The following is a 19,829-nucleotide window of genomic DNA, read 5'->3' as shown; positions in this document are numbered from 1 at the left end:
ACAGTTAAAAATCAGGCTCAAACTCACCAAAGTTCATGAGTAGAGCCCTATATGTTACTTTTGCTCAAGTGCTGATGTGTAGGAGAGCTAAGAGATAGAAAGATGGGTGACATGCCTAGAGGAATGGAATAGCTTTTGTACAAAGAGCATTCAGGTTGGGGGAGACATGGCTAGGAAGGAGATGCGTTGGTAGGCAGCAGCATCCAGCACAGCCCTCCCGTTTGGAAGTCACCGTGGCCCAGCCGTCTCCCTGCGCTGGCTTTGCCGGGGGGCAGCGGTTTGCGTTCTGTGTACCTGCTGGGGCAAGGGTGAGCCATGGGACTGGGGCGAGTGGAGCGGGGCTGCTGTAGCAGCAGTGGAGCTTGCGGCCCCTTTCGGAGGTGTTCAGGGCTCTTCCAAGGGAAGTTTTTACTTTCAGAGCCACTCGTGATTACACCTAAATGTACTATTACACCTAGTGTACTCCGACTCTGCTAGTGTTAGCTGAGCCAGTGTCTCAGGGATTTCTGTTTTGGGAAATGCGAAACAGACTCATTTGGTAATGTAAAGTGCAGTTTTACTTTTCCTGGTGTGTTGAAGTATGTTATGAAGCAAGTGGAATGTTGTTAGTCAAGAAAGCAATTAGAGAGGAAAACCTTGGTTACTGTGGGGAGCAGTTAAACTCATATGAAGCCAAATTGATGTAAGGCCAACCCAGAAGTCTGTCCATCTGGTTTGATTACATGAAGAGGACCATAATGTCTACAGTTTCATACATCTTTTTGGATAAATTTTATTTTAGATGCAGTTGTTTGAGACAGGTATCCTCTACATTAAATCTTGGTAGTTGGTTTTTTTTCAGGAAATATTTGCAGTTATTTTTTTTAAATCTTAGCATTCAAAGATTGAAAAATCAATTGTTTTATGCTCTTATTCAAAATGTGACCATACATAAAATATTATGTATTTTTTGAAATATATAACTTCCCAAATCAGTTATTGGTAGTAGGAAAATACATCAGCATTCAGTTATTTCTGAATTTATGTTATGTCAAGAGAGGGAAGAACCATGATGTATCAGAATGATGACTCAAAATTCTTTGCAGATTTTGTTTCTATTTTGACTCTTCTTTGTAATTTCAAATGTTCTTTTATATCTTCTTTGTATTTTCAGTTGTATTTTTAAATTATGACTATATAGCAGGTATTAGTTCTCCATTTTTACTTTGTCTTTTATAATTGATTTGTAAATTAATTTTCCTTTTGGTTTCTTCATTGCATATTGGCACATACAGTGGTCATTTTTAATTAGATGTCATTTGACATTCTATTGCTTTCTATTATAATTAGCATAGCAGTAATTTACAGAAGTTGCCTGTTAAGTCTATAATCAAAGTGTTCTGACATGATAAAGAGTAAGAATATAACATAAAAGAGTAAACAGCCATTTCAAAAGTAAACATCATTTATCATTATTAGAACAAACTGTTGTTTTGAACAGTAAGAAAGCTCTTTATTTTCCTGCAGAACAGATGTCTGTGTTGAACGAGGTACTTCAGACAGAATGCCTCAGTGTGCAGTGACTGCTTAGAGGAGCCAGCTAGGTTGCAGTTTTGGGCAGTACATTCTGCTGTTATGAGTTGTAGAGGAGTACTTTATTATGGCACTTTTTGCAAGTGTTGTAAGGATTTTTATTATCCGGGGCAGGTGTTTAACTAAACAGATTTTGAATTAGGGATTGAAATATTTAGCAGTGAAGCAGGCAAGACTTTGAGATTTAATTAGACTATCGGTAAAAAACATGCTTCCCTTTTTAAATTACATCTGCTCCTGTCCTTTTCATACAGGGATTCAAACTTGATTTTGCTTTGAATTGTGAATTTGTTCCTGTTGAATTCAGTGACATCCGACAGACAAAGGCAAGCTTCAAAAAGCTGATGAGAGCTTGTGTTCCCAGCACTATTCCTACAGATTCTGAGGCAACATTCCTTAAAGCGCTTGGGGAGTCAGAGTGGTTCCCACAGGTAATTCATATGAGAAGTACTTTTAATAATCTCTATTCAGTACTGCTTGCACAAAATAAATTTCATGTTTTTCTGACAGGGAACTGTTGTGTTCTAACCAGCTGTTCTTTGTTCATTGTCATTATTTTGTGTGCTATCAATTCTGTCATTACATAACCATTATTATTTTAATACAGTCATAACATTTACAAATGTGGGAGGCATTTTTTATAATATAATTTGTGGTTTATAACGTGTACACAAGTGGAGATCATAACACAATTTATGGTCTTGGTTTTAACTGCTTTTTCTTATTTTATATATTTAAAAAAATCAGAAAAAATTATATAACAATAAATGAGCCTTTTGATTTTAAAAATAATATCCTACTCTTCATATGTGTTCCCACTGTAAATTTCCATGTGCACAAGTATTTCACAAATAACAAATAACAGAATACACTCTTATGCTGATTTCTTAAGGAGGAGATACATGCAGGTAACGCAGCCATTTCAGCAGTTATGCACCAGGACACGTACTCCTGGATGAAATGTGTTACAGTGCGAGGAGTGGCTTTTCTTCCCTTGGGGTCTGATCACGCCTTAGAGAGCACAGAGGCTGGTCCCTGCTGTGTCTGGCCGCTGCCTTCTGCAGGAGGCGGAGGAGTGGGAAGGTCATGAAGACTTGACTTCATCATCGTGTGAACATTTTCAGTCACAGAGTAGTTGAGCAAGGTGATAGCTGTAGATAAATGTCACTTTGACATAAACATGTCCCTGCAGCAGCACAGAGATCAGGGGAGATTATAACATCGGAGTTACTCCTTAAGAGGAAAAGTAATAGTGTATCACTCTGCTCAGGACTAAATCATCATGTCACACACTAGCTGTGTGACATGTAAACCATGTTTCTGTGGTTTAAATCATGTTGTATGTGACTTATGTGATGAAGTTAATTTATGACTGATTTGACACATTTTCTGCTATTACTGTGAAAGAACATAAATCTGTCATCTTGGAAATGTGGTTTTAGTGTATTAAACTTTCCTCTCCTGGGCAATAAAAGTTACATATTATTGGTTTTAACACCATATAGGCTAAATATTTCTTTTTAAGGATGTGAATATAGAAGAAGAAATTTGAAAATGCTGCCCTACCTTCTGAATACAAACGATAAAAATAGGGTTTTGCTTTTTTTAATATTGAGTCCATATAATCCATATACCCAGTTGCATATCAGTTTCTTCATTAAGGACAGGAAAAAACAGCCTTTCTTCTATTCTACTGCCTAAGAAAGTAAAGAACAATAAACAAACTGCTTAGCTATAAGAGGGGTTCTCTTCTCAATCTTTTGATCTTCAATTAAAAATTGCAGGAAAATCAGTCTCTAATTTTCTAAGTAATGGCTATGTGGATGTTCAGAGGAGTTAAGTGTTTTCCATCACAATTTCCATAGTAATATTCATATTATTGGGGTATTGTAAGAAGTAAAAATGGGACTGCCCTAAACAAGTATGAATTTTCTAGGGTTTAGCTGTTGAGTGGTTGATCTTTTTTCCTCTTACTTTCTCAAATTTAATTTTGTTCTCCCTGAGTCACTTTCCTGTGCCTTCTAAACTTTCTGATCTTTTTTTTTTCCTTGCATAAAGGATCTTAAATGTCTCTTGCCATCTTTTGTTTATTAATTTTCCTACACTGCTTTTTCCTTTCTTTCAAACTTTCATGTTTCCTACTGCTGCTATTAGTTGGGTTGTATTCAGAGAGCAGTTTCGTTCGGCTGTAAAAAAATGAATTGCTTACATAATGTCTGTTATGTTATTAACCAAGAATGCCATCATAGTATGATGAAAACAAAGAGACATCATATAGATTTTCCTTTTACTAACAATAATATGAAGTCTCATAGTAAGATAAAATTTCTAAAATTCACCTAAATTTTTTAACCTGCTCATACCTATGTTTGAATCAATCTCAATCAAGTAAATAACCCTTCCTGGAGAAATTAGTTAACCCACCTGTTCAACGAATCTGAGTATTACTGCATAAAGAATAGGAGAATGGAAATAATTAATGTGACCTCATATGTTTTAGCCAGCCTGCCCAAGTATAAGAAACACTGTTTAATCTATCTAAACTATTTCCAGATTATAGAATTAGGATTTTTCTGTGTTCATTTTTAGGTTTGTGGTTTGTTTTTTTCATTATCATCATTATTATTATTCATTAATTTCCAACATTCATGGGATTAAACATTAGAAATACTATCTTGTAAATATCTTACATGGGTTCTCCCATCAAACTTCTTAGTGACTTTATGGAACCTTAACATTTTAGTGTTAAGGCCAGAATGGAACTTCTCTACAATAAATCTGTCAGCTGTGTTGTTCCCCTTCTCCTTTTTATGACACCAATTTTATTACCATACTCATTGGTTTTAATAGTTTAAATTCCTATCTTCAAATCTTTGCTTACTTTTGTTATAGTTCAGGTTAAAATCCTGAGACTTATGTTTTATAGCTTTCTGTTACATCAGTGCATTTCTCTGTGCTATATGTAGCTTTCAGATTACATGTTTTAATATTAAATGTTAACAGATTCTATGTATTGATAGTCTCTAGAAATTTTTCTTATACTTGGTTATGTTACTTATTTGTAATACTTTATAGCTTCACAGGATAATGCAGTTGGCTGTGATCATCTCTGAGCTGCTGGAAAATGGTTCTTCTGTTATGGTTTGTTTGGAAGATGGCTGGGATATTACTGCACAAGTAAGCTGTTGTTAAAACTTTGAAAAAGTTAAATATTAAGAAAAAACACCAGGCAATACTTTTTTACACAAGTGACTGATAATTTGGTGTAACAATAAATTTGTGTTGTTGCAGCAGAGAAGAAACTAGAATGCATGAATTCTTGCATTCATTTGAAATTTACACCGTGAAAAAGTTGCTTAAAATTAATTTGTTCCAAGGGTCCTGATGGACTTACGGCTCTAAGGCGTAGATATAAAAATCTGCATTCCTGCACCTGACCGTATGTAGGAAGGAAAGCTGAAAGTTGCCACAACTGTTAATTTATCTTTGTAAACACAGAGAGAGGAATTCTTTCTCTTGTCATTCACTCTCCATAAAAGCGTACAGGGAGAAAACTAAATTTGTGCCAAAGGGACTGTAACACCTACTTGCAAGGACAGATCACCACAACAGATAATTGTTTGCAAAACAAACTATGAATTAGGTGAATGAAGACCTGCTGCCTCATTTAATGGATGCATTGTGTCCCTGTAGTTTTTTCATAATTCAGAAGATCAACACAGATATCAATAATTCTAGTAAATAAAAACTTCATGTGCAGCTAGCATCCTGATACCAGGTAAACAAACCCACAAAAGGGTGTTAACATAATTATGGAATCATTGTGAAGCAATGAAGAATAGAGAAGGGGACCTACATAGCTGGAAATGGAAGAAATCTGTGCTGTGTTTTAAAGTCTCCTGAGATGCTCTCTGTTAACACAGGTTGAAGCTGGCTGGTGAGCGCCATAGCATGGCAACACAGGAGAAACTATAAAAGTCACCCTCAGAACCAATTCTTTAACACTTTCTTTGCTGAGGTAGCCAATACTATGTTAGAAATATTATCTTTGTTTTATTAATCAAATTCGTTTTATTTCAAGTGTAATTTAAATGTGGTAAGCATTGTAATGACTTCCAAAGTCTATAGTTGCTCAGGTTTGACTTTTACAGTTATTGTAAAGTCTCAGTGTAGTTGAAGCTTTTTCATGTGAGAGATTATTTGGTTTGTCTTAAAAAAATACTTAATGTATGTGGTAAAACACTTGTAATTGAGTTTATATGAAGGCTTTTGTTTCCTTGAACTATAAATAGATTTTGAATTATTTATATTCACTGACAAAAGTGTTCTAACTTCTGTCACTTTTAACACAATATATCATGTCTTGTGATCTAGGTAGTATCTCTGGTGCAGTTACTCAGTGATCCCTTCTATAGGACACTCGAAGGCTTCCGAATGCTGGTGGAAAAAGAATGGCTTTCTTTTGGTCATAAATTCAGTCAACGTAGTAATCTGACTCTCAATTGTCAGGGTAGTGGATTTGCTCCTGTTTTCTTACAGTTCTTAGACTGTGTACATCAGGTAAGTTTATCTCATGTTAATTTACAAAAATTCATAAATAAGAGTGTAGATGCCACTATTTCAGATGTTAGAGTTAATGGTCTGAGAGAAGACTAGTAATGCCCTTCTCTAGGTTTTATTAAAGTGAATGGATTTCACCTCGAGAAGAGGTGGAATGGTTGCCTGGAGGAGACTGACCCATCCACACAAAACAGACTAAGAGGGATGTTTGGCATTATAGATCTTCTAAGGTCATTTATGCAAAGATTTCAAATAGAAGTTTTCTAAGCTTAAGTCTGTTTTTGTGGCAGTCTTGAAGAACCTTTATTCAGAACAAGAAACTGACAGTACAGTGACTAGACAGTTTTTAATTCTTTGTGCTTGATGATGAACATTGAAGAGGCCTTGTACTCCATGAGTTCTGGAAACAACTCGCTATAAACCAGGGGGTCCTGAGATGTTCTTATTTTTGTATATACTGCATATGCAGAAGAAGATGAACAGCAACAGTTATGTTGTGTAGGAAGAAGTTAGGTTAAGAATATTACACTCATTCAGTTTAATGTCCTTTTATTCATCTCAAAGCAGTAAATATAAATGCTTTGCAGAGTCTCTATGTATACAAACACAACAGAGAAGCTTGCATAGTTCCTCTTGCACATATGTCTGTCTTCTCCCAGTTCTCTCATTTTTTCTTGCTGAAAAAGCTGGAAAGTCTCTTGGACATTATTAACCTGTATTAAAATTTATGGATGACTGTGTCTCACAGAGGATGAATTAAACTACCAGCCTTCTTACTGAGAACAGACGTTCACAGCAAATACTTCCATGAAGTAGACTCTGAAAGAGAAGTCAGTGAGTAGACTTACTCTGCTACTGAAGCAAAGTCTACAGAGTAAATAACTTGCTAAACCATTGAAAACAATCATTACGTATCTATGGGACTGATAATGAATGAGCTTATAAGAACATGAGTAAAGACTTGCTGAAGAACACGTTGCAAAAAAGAAAAATCTTGTTTGTATTCCAACATTAAGCACCAACAGCCATCATTATTGCTGTCTTGCAAGTTAATCATATACTTGGAATTTGCTTCAATTCCTACAGCATTACCCATCAGAAAACCTTAGAAGTATTTGTCACGTTTCCTGTTTCATCGATCTGTTTCTCAGTGGCTGTGGTCCTCAGGTTAACTTGTATTTAAAATGGGGAAATTTCTCTAAAGAGAATCAGTACTGCATTTTTCATTCAAACAAGCTAATCTCCTGAATTGTCACATTAACTATTCCTTACAATAGCTTAAGGTTTTCCTCCTTTTGTGAAGTAGAAAAGACCAATTTCTTAGCTGCAGTGGCTACAATAGATAGAACAGCCATGTCTCCTAACATTGAAGCCCATCTGCGTGGTGGTTTGTGCAATTCTGTGTGTAAATCATTCATCTGGTGCTGTATTCTCTCTGCTGTCAGATGTCTTTCCAGGCTTTAATGAGCTGACTGGATAACACTGTTAGTAGAATGAAGTAAACCTACATTTGATTTCAAGCAGTAGTGTTAATTTTGAAGTGAATCCCTCCAGCATCTTCCCCTTACCATTTGTTAATGCTGTTTTGGTGTATGTGTACTAGATTTTTCCTGAAAGAATTTAACCTGAAAGGTCTGTTTCAGGTATGTACTGAAAACACACCAGCTCTTAAAAGGATCTGAACAAAATGATTCATCACTTAAGTATAACCAATGAGGGTCATAAATGTACAGCGAGGTCATCAACTCAACCGGACTAAATCTAGTCCAAAGTAAACCAGTAAGTGTGTAGTATAGCTGCAGGGACCTCAGCCCCAGCCTCTTCAGTCTCTTTGTGTGCTCCTTTTGCTCTGAATTACTTGTTAATGTAGACATAGCCTACATCCTGTTTGTGACCCTGGAAATCAGTTCCAGTTTTACTGTAATAAATCTTAGAAAGGTGGCATAAAGAAAAGCAAGGAGATTATCCACACATACCTGTGCAGTATTTTTTTTCCTCAAGTCCAGAGATCACACAAACTTTGGAAACAAATGGGTAATCGAAAGATTTTGGTTTATTGTCATAAAATAGAATGTACAGTGTTTTTTTCGTGGCAGAATTCTTGTTTTTTCTTGGTTTAACACGATCTGCAGATAAGAACATGGAATAATGGATTGTAATCATCCTGGCTTTAAAAGTTAGGATGAAATGTAAAGTGGGATAAGCCCGTGCTGTTAACAGCTGTCAGGTATGATTTTTGCCTCAAGATTTAAGGTGCCTAAAATACGGCTACTATAGATGTGAATGTGTCAAGGAAATATAAGAACATTGCCTTTGTAATTCATCTCAGATAGCAGCTTTGATGCATGTCACTAGGTATCTGACTCTTCTCTATATTTAAGAGGCAGTATAAAGTATGCAAGTTATTACCAGACATTTTACAAAAAGACCTGTATTTTCTGGGTATTGGTGTTAAGCTGTGTCCACGTGCCCTGGCTTCAGCTCCTGCAGGCCATCTGGTCATCCCTTCTCTGGTAGAGATACTACCCTTCCAGTCAGTTAGCTAAGGGGTCATGTGAACCTACCTCCTTTTCCAATCACAATGGTAGAAAAAATTTGGTAGAAAAGACCATCTTATTTTGAAGGATGTGGCTTTAGAAGCAGTTCAGTAGGTCAATCTGAAGGAGGCAGTAACTTCTCATGAAGAAAGGTAGGGCTGTCTAGGGGTTATAAACTTCTCAGCCAGTGTAATCTTCAGCCGAGGGCATGGGAACACGTTTACTGCTTAATCAGTGTAATATAGATAATATAGCCTTGTCTGTTACTAGAAACAATCTTTGAGCTAAATGACTTTAAATCCTGTTTAGAATACAACTCGTGAGTATGTTTTTTAGAAAATAGACTCACAAAGATTAGTCTTCTAATTCATGATGACATAGTATTGATTTACCAAATCCCTACAGTATGGTTGTAAACTCTAAGGAAATTAATTTTGAAGTCAAGTTAATGATTGAAGTTTCATAGGAGTTACTATAAACTTACTTAACATTTGTACTTTAACATTTCTGTTAAGTTTCATTGGTTTCCATGCAGCTTGTTAGACAACTGCAGAATCCAATTAGATTGCAACTTGACCCTGTAATATATTATGATCAGTTTTTAAAAATTGCCCATTCACTGGAAACAAATATTTGGTCCTTTCAAAATATTTTTAACCATTATAGTCGCAATATACTAGGTGCAGTAAGAAAGTCACCATAGAGCCAGTATGTGCATTAAACATCATGGGTTATACTAAAGATACCAAGAAAACAAATGAAACAGTTACTTCTAAATTAGAACTGCATCATCTTGTAAAAAGTCATTGTTTATGCCAGTATCTCCAGGTGTCAGCTGAATTATTAATGTAAAATGTAAAATCAGTCTTTCACAATAGCAGCATCTGGCAGATACACTCTGCTTCGAAGAAGATTGAGTTTATGACGGTGATGTCAGTGCAGGAAACTTTTCTTATTTTTTCCTGTATCGATCTGGTAATTTCTTAAATATAATTAAACCAGAATGATTTTCTAGAGCTGACTTCTTTTAAGCTCAATAAGGAGCTGTGTTACAGCACCCTGTGTTAGAGGAAGTGATTGTGCTACTCCCATGGGAGATGTGTTCAGTTATTCCAGTGTTTGCAGGAAGAGCCTTTTAGTGATTACAAGCGCAGGACATTTTGGAGTACTGTATTTCTTACTTAAACTAAGTAAATATTGGTATATAATGGCATTACAAAACAAAAATGCATTGGAAAACTAAGGAAGGGTGATAGAAGTGCAAGATTGCTAAATACATTTAGGAGATATTTAAGTTAATTGGGAACGTGGTGATTTGAAAAAGAATTCTAAAATACTGAGTTTCTCTAATCATAATATTGGAAACGCCTACTGGTCTAGTTGAGTTTTACATGTTCATATATTACGGAGAATAAGCATTTTAAAAGATGATGCAGTTGTAATTTTCAAAGATACTGCCCCTATAGACTTATCTTTCTAGGTGGTATGTGTTGAAATTGTAAAGTATTAAAACATTGCTTCTAACTTACATGTAAATTTTGAGTATATCCCTTAAAATCAGTTAATTAACTAAAGTGGTATCAAAGAGTTATCAGAGATAAACCAGCTGTATTTAACCTCAGTGTAAGTGGTTACATTGCCTACTATAATCAAAATGTCTTTTATGTTTAATTGCTTAAATAATAAATAATTATTGGAGCATAAGTATACATTTAGGACCCTGTATAAATCGCGTCAAATAGCAGAATGTAGCCTTTCCTTCTTACAATATCTTAAAGAAAACTTCTCCTAACACAAGAAAAAAACAGATACTGAAGTCTGTGTGTGTCTTTGTGTCTAAATGCACACACATATGCAGAGCTTTTTATATTTCAGCTCAAATGTCATTTTTGATCAGAATTTGTGTACTTGGATTATATTTTAGTATATGTCATAAAAATATTTTTTATAAAGAGAGCTAAAAAGTTACTCTGTCTATGAAGTCTTGAATTTATTACAGGAAAAGTTTTGCTTAGCTTTATTCCTGCAAAACAGTGCAGGAATGTAGTCATTTGTATCAGGGGAGAACTGGGGCTAAAGTGAGTGTGGGTATCTTGAACGGAGAAAGTATCTCAGCATTTTAAATGCCTAGCCACAAGCTAAGACTTGGCTATAATAACAACAAATTCTCTGAGGATAACAATTTCAGATGTTACGCAGTTTTTACTGTTTTAAAAGAAAAACAGCAAGACACCTCCTCAGTATGGGGGGGGGGGGTTTGAACTATAATACTTGGGTGCATATTTTGAAAAGGAAGAAATATGTGTAGACTGCAAGGACTTCATAAATCAGGTGTTTCAGTGATGGCACATGGAGTATCATTTGCAGCATTACCTCTGGACATCTCTGCTAACATTGGGATCTTAGCAACAGCAAGAAGTCTGCTGCAAAACCTTTGGGTTAAAGTTTGATTTCCAGCTATGTCCAGGAGTAGCATCTTTGCCTATGAAGTTACATGGCGTTTTAAGAGATACCGTAAAAGATTTACATCCAGATTGATTACTTTGAAGAATCCTGGGGTTTGTCTAATACTGCTTATCATACAGCACACCCTATCTGCTCTGAAACATTTTTTGTAGCATAGACAAAACATGAATTTAATTATCTCAAAAATATTTTTAGACAAAATGTAGAAGGATCTGTATGTATAGACAAGACTGTTGTGTATGGATGTATTTGTTGTCAGCATGCACAGGGGAATTATTTTGCTGTCTTATTTCACATTATTATTTCTTATATATCTATTTGTATTATACCTCAATGTCCTCTTTTCTTTTTTTTTTTCGTGTTTTTTTTTTTTTTTTTAGTTCAATCAATATTACCTGAAGTTTCTGGCTTTTCACCACATATCGAATCGATTTAAAACATTTCTTCTGGATTCAGACTATGAAAGACTAGAACATGGTATGTGTGATGTTTGATTATTGCATATTGGTTTTGTAGCCATGAGTATTTTTCTTGTCAATATTTGGTCTACAAAAATTTCTCCAGTTTGAGATGGTCCAATAATTGCATCATGATGATGTAATGAATTCCATTTTAGGATTATAAAGCAAAATGGAGGTGAAGAACATGTAGAATTTTTTGTATTAGTGATTCCTGAACCATGCTACCAATGGGACTAAGAGAAAGTTGGAAGAAATTATTGCCATGGCTCAGGGTTTTTTAGCAATTTACTCATGTGGTTCAGTTTCCCCTACTAAATACCTTATTTTAACAGAAACAAAGTCCTTGGGAATCCTTCAGATTGCATGAGGTTTCAGGAAAGGAAATCCTTTTCATCTGTTACCTCTCACTTCTCTCTTGCATTCTCTTCAGTGTTTCTCTTCTTCTATATTTCCTTTTTATGCCATCTATCATGTGCAACCTTACTGGTTCCAAGATGTTACCTACCCTTAGAGCCCTCTTAATGAGCCTGCACAGCTATAGTTGAGGCTGTTCTTGGAACTTGTTCACCAAGCAAAACACTTGCGTGCTCTGAATTTCACTGCTTTGTGGGGTGGTTCTCATGGCATATAGTCAATTTGAATGTTTTCTCTGTAGTACCTGTGGAACGGACTAAACTTGAGCAACCATTTTATTTCAACAAAAGCTTAATTTTCATTATTAACCTTCAGCAAGGAGTTGGAGTCAAATAACCTTCTGGTTCCTTCCAACCTGGGTTGTTACATGGTTCTACAATTTGGGGGGTGTGTGGGGTGTTTATTCAGGTGTAGTTTGCTTTCAGATAACGTTTAATGCAATATAAAATCCTGTTTCCAGTAGTCTTTGGATAAACTCTATGTCCTTCCAAAGTTGTTTTGGATAGCACAAATCTATGGCTAACTCCTTTACACTAGCCTCAAAATGAGTTAGCAGTTAACTTCAGGTGCAGCTAGCTGGTCCAGCAGATTGGAAGGGCTGGTCCCAGTAACCCTGGGTGCTGGGGGGCAGAATCAGTTCGCAGGGCTTCGTGGTCTGCTGAGGCAGCATAGTTACAGGCAGAAAGGGATATTCATAAATATGCTCAGGTATTTCAGTAAATTTCAGAACAGGTTTATAAATAAAACGCTACTGAATAATTGCAGTTGAAAAGCACAGCAGCTGATTTATCAAACACAATCTCTTGCAGTGGCATTTGCTAGTAGATTTTTCTATACATTTAGCCTGTGAAATTCCTTTTGGCTATGCTTTAGTGTGTGTTAATGTATTATCATGAAGCTATTTTTGCTGCTATTATTTTCTCTAGGGACATTGTTTGAAGATAAAGGAGATAAACATGCCAAAAAAGGAATTTGTATTTGGGAATGTATTGAAAAGATGCACAGAAGGAGCCCTATTTTCTTCAATTACCTCTATGCCCCTGCTGAAATAGAGGTATGATATTTTTAAAAACAGGTGGTTTTGTTACTCTGAGTGATTCCTTGTGTGCATTTTGATACTGTTATTAATTGTTCTTAACTGAATTAAGCATTCAGTGGACAAAGTTGAACCACCTTGATTGACTGGAGCAAGTGTCATAGATTTATATTCTCAGTCATCTTAATTACGGAAATGTCATTTAAAGGGCTAAATTCTGGAACGTGTTTTTATGCATCCCACTGAGGTAAATGACAATCTTCATTTTATTTCATTTAATTATACAAATTATTATTAAAATTATCTATCTTAAAGTTTGCACAGATTGTTTTAAAAAATTACATACTGCAAACCACAGTTAATGGGGAAAGGAGTTTAAAGTTGTAATGGGATATATTTTATAATGATCTGATTGAATCACATTATCTATATCACTATCTCATATGGTAATGGATGTCGACTAGATTGGACTGTGTCTTGAATAATTATATAAAATTGACAATTCACTCGACATTATAGAAGTCTGCAGTAGCTGGGGAAGAAGCACTCGAGGTATCTCAGGAACTGCCAGAAAAGGGGCTGTTCTTACAGTAGTTCTGGAGACAAGGCTCTTTAGAGATATTTCTGCCATCCACTGCTGCATAGATGTTCATTCCTCTGCTGCTCTCTCCTGCTTTGGCAGTGAGCTTCACCCTGATAAATCATTTCTCTGCATGTCTGTCTGCTGCTGGTGACCAGAAAACATAATGACAGGACAGTCTCCACTGCCTCAGTGTCCATGGCACCACTGATATGTTTGTTGGTGTTTCTTGGTTTCCCTTTTTTCTCAAGTTGCTTCACCACATTGTATCTTTGCATACATAGCACCCAAATATGCTGTATAAACTGACCTCATTTTAAAAACAAATTAAATAAATTTGCTTTAAGATATTTTGGGTCTGCATCAGATCATTATTGCAGTCAGCCATGCAGCCACCTTCAACCCACACACACATGCACTCACACTTCCCTAATAAAATGGGGGTGTAAGAGAGAGGAGGGAGAAAACAGAGGTGCATTCAGTAGATAGAAAGTGCTTCTGCTCTCTTTGTTTTAGAGAAACGTCTGTTTTCTCTGTAGAACCGTCACTGTGACGAATTTGGGGCTTGATGGGCTGCTCGTTCACTGTATGTTCTATCCATTTTGCTGTAAGCAGTAGCTTGATTAGTAAGCAATCAGGAGTAGCTTTCAATATCTTGATAGTTTCTCTTCTTTAGAAGAAACTATTTTTCCTTATCTGAAATGGTATCATAGTAGCAGAATTAGTCATTATGACTGAGTATCACTCTTCAGACTTTAAAATTGCACGTTCACCTAAGGCAGTAATTCCCTTCAAGTAAGCTGCATGCAAACTGAAAATCTTAAGGTATTTTTTAAAAGAAAAAGAAATCAAATGATTTCTAATACAAATTGATCTGGTTTAAACTACTCTGAAAGATCTACAGTCCCTGGCTGCCTACTTTATATTACTGTGTTTTTTCCAAGTGGCATATCCACCCAGATTATACAGCCTGTCTCCTTTCTCTGATGCTAAAGGGCCTTAGATTTTCTGCTGAGAAAAACTGAAGGGTGATTGCTGTCCAGTGCCTTTTGTCCCTTTAACAGGAGGCATCAAGACTGTGAGAGTACCAGCTATGTATATATGCTGAATTAGAGGTCTTGGTAGACATGTGGTTTAGTAGAAGGATAAAAATGAGCAGTATATTCCCAAAGCTAGTGTTAGTTTTAGGTTTTGATCTGACTAAGCCAAGATCTTGCTGTGGAAATTATCAAATTATAGCACTAATCACCGAGTGCAATAATATGTTTAGAACAAATCTAAATATATAATACTGTTTAGAATAATCTAGAAAATTTAAGTATTGTATTGTAAGTCTGAAATTCAAAGACATCCTTTCTGTCATCATAATAAAACTTTGTTTCAAATAGGCACTGAAACCAAATGTAAATATGTCCAGCCTCAAGAAGTGGGATTATTATGTAGAAGAGATTTTGGCTACAGGCCCTTCCTATGATTGGACCATGGTAACGGCAAAGTGCAGTGTTTCGGAGGAAGCTGACCAAGCAGAAGGGTCACTCTCTCAGACCAAGAGGAAAATAGTATGGCCATGTTACGATGATGTTAAAAAAATGCAGCCTGATGCCATCAGCAGCCTTTTAAATGTGAGTGTGTTACACAGAACAGTAAGTTATCTTAAGGACATTAAATTCACACCTAGTTTTTATTTAAGTTATTGCCTTATTGATACGCTGGTATTAAAAGAATCATGATAAATGTCAAAACAGGTGTTTAGTAGAACTGACTGGTTGATGTAGAGATGTGTCTGGTCTGGGAATCAGTCAGACTTCCTGTAAACCTTGTGTTCTGAATGAAAGTTTTTCTGAGAGTACACTTCAATAATAGTTAATAATTATGAGAAAGTCAGTCATGGATTCAGTTTTTCACTGCTTCTTTTAAATAATAATGTAGGTAGAGTAATAAATGTTTAGGTTGGCTTTTGTAATAAATGCAGGAACTGTTCATTTGGACAAATGTTGAATCTAGCTTTCTTGTCCTCTTTCTATGCAGTTTAAAGTAGGTGCATGGTAAAATGACACAAACCCATATTTCCAGACAGATTAGAGAACAGAATCTGATGGTTGTTGATTTTAACAAGTGGGAAACAGATACACAAACATAAACTGAACATCGTGGCCCAAATTTCTCAGAAAAGCTTTCCATGATGGCTCCCAGTTTATTAATGTTTACTAGGACCAAACTGGTAAATCTAGATTCTTCAGAATATTTTGGTACTTGAGATAGATGCTTGACTTTGGCTTTTACTTGTTTGGGCTCATGTAGGCTGTTTAGGTTTTGTCCTTTCTTTATTAGAAGATGAAAAGGGATCCTATTATTGGGATAATTCTTGTAGTTATTCAGAATTATTTAAAACCTGTATTTTCTTAAATGTGTGTTGGTTGATTATAATTGACAGTCCTAATATTTAGCTTATCTTAATTCATAGAGCAGGAAAACAGCAAGGACACTCTGCTTCCTGGAGTTGCTGTTCCAAGCCACATGCATATTCAGATACACATCAACGTGTACAGTTTTTTGTTTTGAAAACTATGGGATTATGGAGCTAGATATTGCAATGCTTGGAAAATTGGGATATGCTGTGTGTCCCGTAACTGCCTTGAATCAAAGATGATTTTTAGCAGTCTTAATGCAGGAAGTTTTTGAATGGATTTGCGTCCGTGAGGATAGACTTGCTTTTGCTAGAAAGTTTGCTTTATTCTGGCACGTTCCTCAAATTTCTCTTGGTCCATTCATTCCAGTCAGAATTGATCAAATATGGGAACAATGCCCAATTAAAAAAAAAAATAATAATAATCACTTGCAAAACTCCCCTTGATTCAAAATAAGGTAGCCAGAACTTCTCAGAGCTTGTAACTTCACAAATGCAGAGAAAGAGCAATCTCCCAGCAGGGGTCTTATCAGGGATCCTTTAGTAAAAAACCACACAGCTTTCGTACCAGGTAAGGAAAGGCAGAAGTACATCAGGAATATAGCAGCAGTGTTGCTCTGTGTTTCTTCCTGAGGTAGATGCCAAGCTCTCCATATCCACAACTGTGAGAAATTGCTATATAACAAGGAAATTAGCCATATTATATTCTGAAGATACATGGGTCAGAGTTTACAGACTTTTGAATGTTATTTGTGAATTAGATTATAATAATAAAAGATAGCAGTGGAGAAGAACATGTGGAAAACTTTGAAGAGGTTGTTGAAAGGTTACAAAAATATTCTAAGTTTCAAAAGCAAAGTGAACCTTCTTTTAAAACAAGTTGTTCATTTAGGGCTATTGCTGATGTAGGAGAAAGACCTCTCTTTAATGTTAAATCAATTGAGGATGTGTTAGTATCAGAAAAATGTTTGAACTGAGACTATATGTACAGATGGTAAATTACTAGGGAAGATCGATTCTCCCTTAGTTTATAATAATAAGCCCAAATTTGTTCGTTTTAAAGATATTTTTCAGTCAAAAACATTGTGAGGGTGACTGAGCACTGGCATAGGTTGTCCCTAGAGGTTGTAGAGTCTCCATCCTTGAGGATACTCAAAAGCCATCTAGCCACAGTCCTGGGCAGCTGACTTTAGGTGGCCCTGCTGCAGCAGGGGGGTTAGACCGGATGATCTCCAGAGGTCACTTCCATCCTCACCCATTCTGTGATATATGCCTGGTTGCTGGTTGTATTAGAGATAGTAATCTGTCTATATTTCAGTGAAAATGCAAATCAGATCCTTGAGGGCAGACACATCTCCACTGTTTCCCACTAATTTGCTAATGTTCCTAGAAAGAGAAGGTACTCAGTCCCCATAACTCACTGGGAGTGGCCCAGATTCCAGTACTTTCAAGAACTGTGAGAGATAGACCTACATGTAGCTGCTTATATGTAAGAATAGGACATCACTTGATGGTGTTGCTCAGAGGTTGGCAAACTCAGAGATACCACTTCAGGATGCCACTCACACAGATTAACTCTGCCATAAATACACAGCCTAAAAACCTGAAGCTATAAGTGGTCAATGAATAACCAGCAAAATAATAAAAACAGCACTTATGATTACAAGCTGGTTTATAAATGTGGGTTATGTGCCAAAAAGAGTGATCCATCAAAGTGGACCCTGAACCAAAAAGTTTATTCCAAATATTGCACAAGTAGTCATATAGAACTCGTTGCACACGCAACTGATCACTTGGCAGAGGCAGCAGTTCAGTCACTGGATGCACATTCGGCAGTTTTCCATTGGTAGTCAAAGTTCCAGAAGCCTTCTAGTCCAAGAGTGGAAGAGAAAGTACTGACAAGGAAGGGCTTCCAAAACAGGGTGCTCTGTTACAGTAAAGGCACTTTGCTACTGTAGGACTTTGTCAAGATTATTTTCTGTATGCACAAACACACTGCGGATACCAAAGAGGTGATTAGTCTCCACACTTCTGGGGTGTCTGCAGAGTTAGCTCCTGTCTGTACCATTCCAATATTACACCGCAGATTACTTAGCAGATACATCTTTTTAAAGGCACAATAATGGTAACTGCTTGTAATTACTGGTTTCAGGAAACATATTCATAAATTGTATTTGTTATAACCTTTCTTTTTATACATATTGACTTCCACTCCTCTAAGTCTAGGCAGCAGGAGATGAACCAGAAAGATTAAGAAATTTTTCTTTCAAGGAAATGTAGCTATTCATAGTCCATTCCACACATGGAAGGAAAAAATCTGACGTTTTCAGTAAAATTTAAAACTGAAGGGTAAGAGTAAATCTTAGTGATTTATTGCAATGTAAGTTTTTTACATAGTGTTTGTTAAAGGACAATTTATTCCTAACTTTTTCAGTTATATATAGGAGATTGTTGAAAGTTTTTCATTTTGAGTTCTGGAAGCACTACTCATTGTGGAGCCAAAAAAGAAAGAATGTGACCCAGTTGCTAGGTAACAAGTTTCAGTTACTTTCAGATTCTGCAGAGAAAGATTCATACTCAGAAGTCAAGACTAGGGCAGAAAGAGAATGAACAGATTAAAACCTGACCAAATGCTAAAGAGCTTATGTCCTTTTGCAGCAATTTGGAAAGCCTTTTACTTAAAAAGTCTGTGGTAAATTGATTCAGTCATATGTATCCATCAGGAAGCATTTTACATTCCCCACTTTGAAAGAGGAACAAGTAATCTAGAGAAGCCTTTAGTCTGGCTTGTCTTCACCATTCCTTATTTTTGTATCAACCTATCAAGAAACTATTTTGGTTTTATTTCTTGGCAGGAAGAGTGTCCCATAATATTTAATGTATATGTGGCTTTCAGCTACCTTCAGTATTTAAAACTTCTGATTTGATTCTTGCTGTTAAGCCAGATTTCTTATATTTAGTTATACTTCTGAGTTTTCCAATTTACCTTCAGCAAGGAAGCGTTTGTAAAAATATTTTGTTCCTGTTATACTGTCAAATACTGGCTTTTTTATTTTCACTTCACAGTTCAAAGTTTAGTTGAAGAATTAATTTCCCAGGCAAAATGTTTTCTTACCTTAAAAATATAGTAATTTTCTGTAAGTCTTTTAATCAACAACAATTTCCTGAAGAAATTGTCATTCTAAACGACCAGGAAGAGTTGGAGGATATTATGAAATCTACTTGAAAAATTTGGTATGGTAGAAGTAAATACAGTCTTTAAAGATTTACTGTCTCTACTTTGACAATAAATGTCTTGGGTTGTACTTGTTTTATATAGCATGGCAGTTTTCTGTCCTATGGCAATTTTTTCTTCCATCATCAATACTTAACTGGATTTGCAAATTTGAGTTTTTAATTTGATTTCATTAAGAATCAGATTTTCATAACAATATAGTTGTTGAAAGTAAACATATAGAAAGAAAGTGTGGCAAAGAATATGGACCATGCATCAAGGTAATGACAAGTGTACCGATGAGTGTTCACAAGTAAATATGAACTAATGAAATTGCCTTTTTTTCTTAACTTTGCATGTACTGTCTTATTAACAGGAAATAACCCTAACTGGAGGTTATCAACATAGGTCATATTCCCAAGTTCCCCAACAAGAACATGTTGTTACAGCTTAGTGTCCAAATTGAATAAATCTTTCTGTTTCATTTCCTTCTTTTAATACAGCTTTGTATCACATTTTATAAACCAGGCTAAATGTTAATATTGGCAATGTACGATGTTGGTGTCAGAGCACAGGATTTCT

General features: G+C 35.8%; 1 protein-coding gene across 1 annotated transcript in view; it reads left to right on the top strand.

Annotated features, from left to right (window-relative positions):
• SBF2 (SET binding factor 2) overlaps window positions 1-19,829 on the top strand; it is a 198,857-nt gene that overhangs the window by 171,143 nt on the left and 7,885 nt on the right. The window contains exons 32-38 of the mRNA XM_026850676.1: window positions 1,827-2,003; window positions 4,648-4,749; window positions 5,947-6,147; window positions 9,094-9,108; window positions 11,516-11,612; window positions 12,937-13,064; window positions 15,015-15,248. Of these exons, the coding sequence (XP_026706477.1) occupies window positions 1,827-2,003; window positions 4,648-4,749; window positions 5,947-6,147; window positions 9,094-9,108; window positions 11,516-11,612; window positions 12,937-13,064; window positions 15,015-15,248 (954 nt within the window). The remainder of the gene's footprint in view (window positions 1-1,826; window positions 2,004-4,647; window positions 4,750-5,946; window positions 6,148-9,093; window positions 9,109-11,515; window positions 11,613-12,936; window positions 13,065-15,014; window positions 15,249-19,829) is intronic.

This window comes from Athene cunicularia (genome assembly GCF_003259725.1).
Source record: "Athene cunicularia isolate RWA chromosome 5 unlocalized genomic scaffold, athCun1 chr5_part3, whole genome shotgun sequence".
Classification (NCBI taxonomy): Eukaryota; Metazoa; Chordata; class Aves; order Strigiformes; family Strigidae; genus Athene; species Athene cunicularia.
The sequence above is the reverse complement of the archived record's forward strand: the minus strand, read 5'-3'. Positions and strand labels throughout refer to the sequence as shown.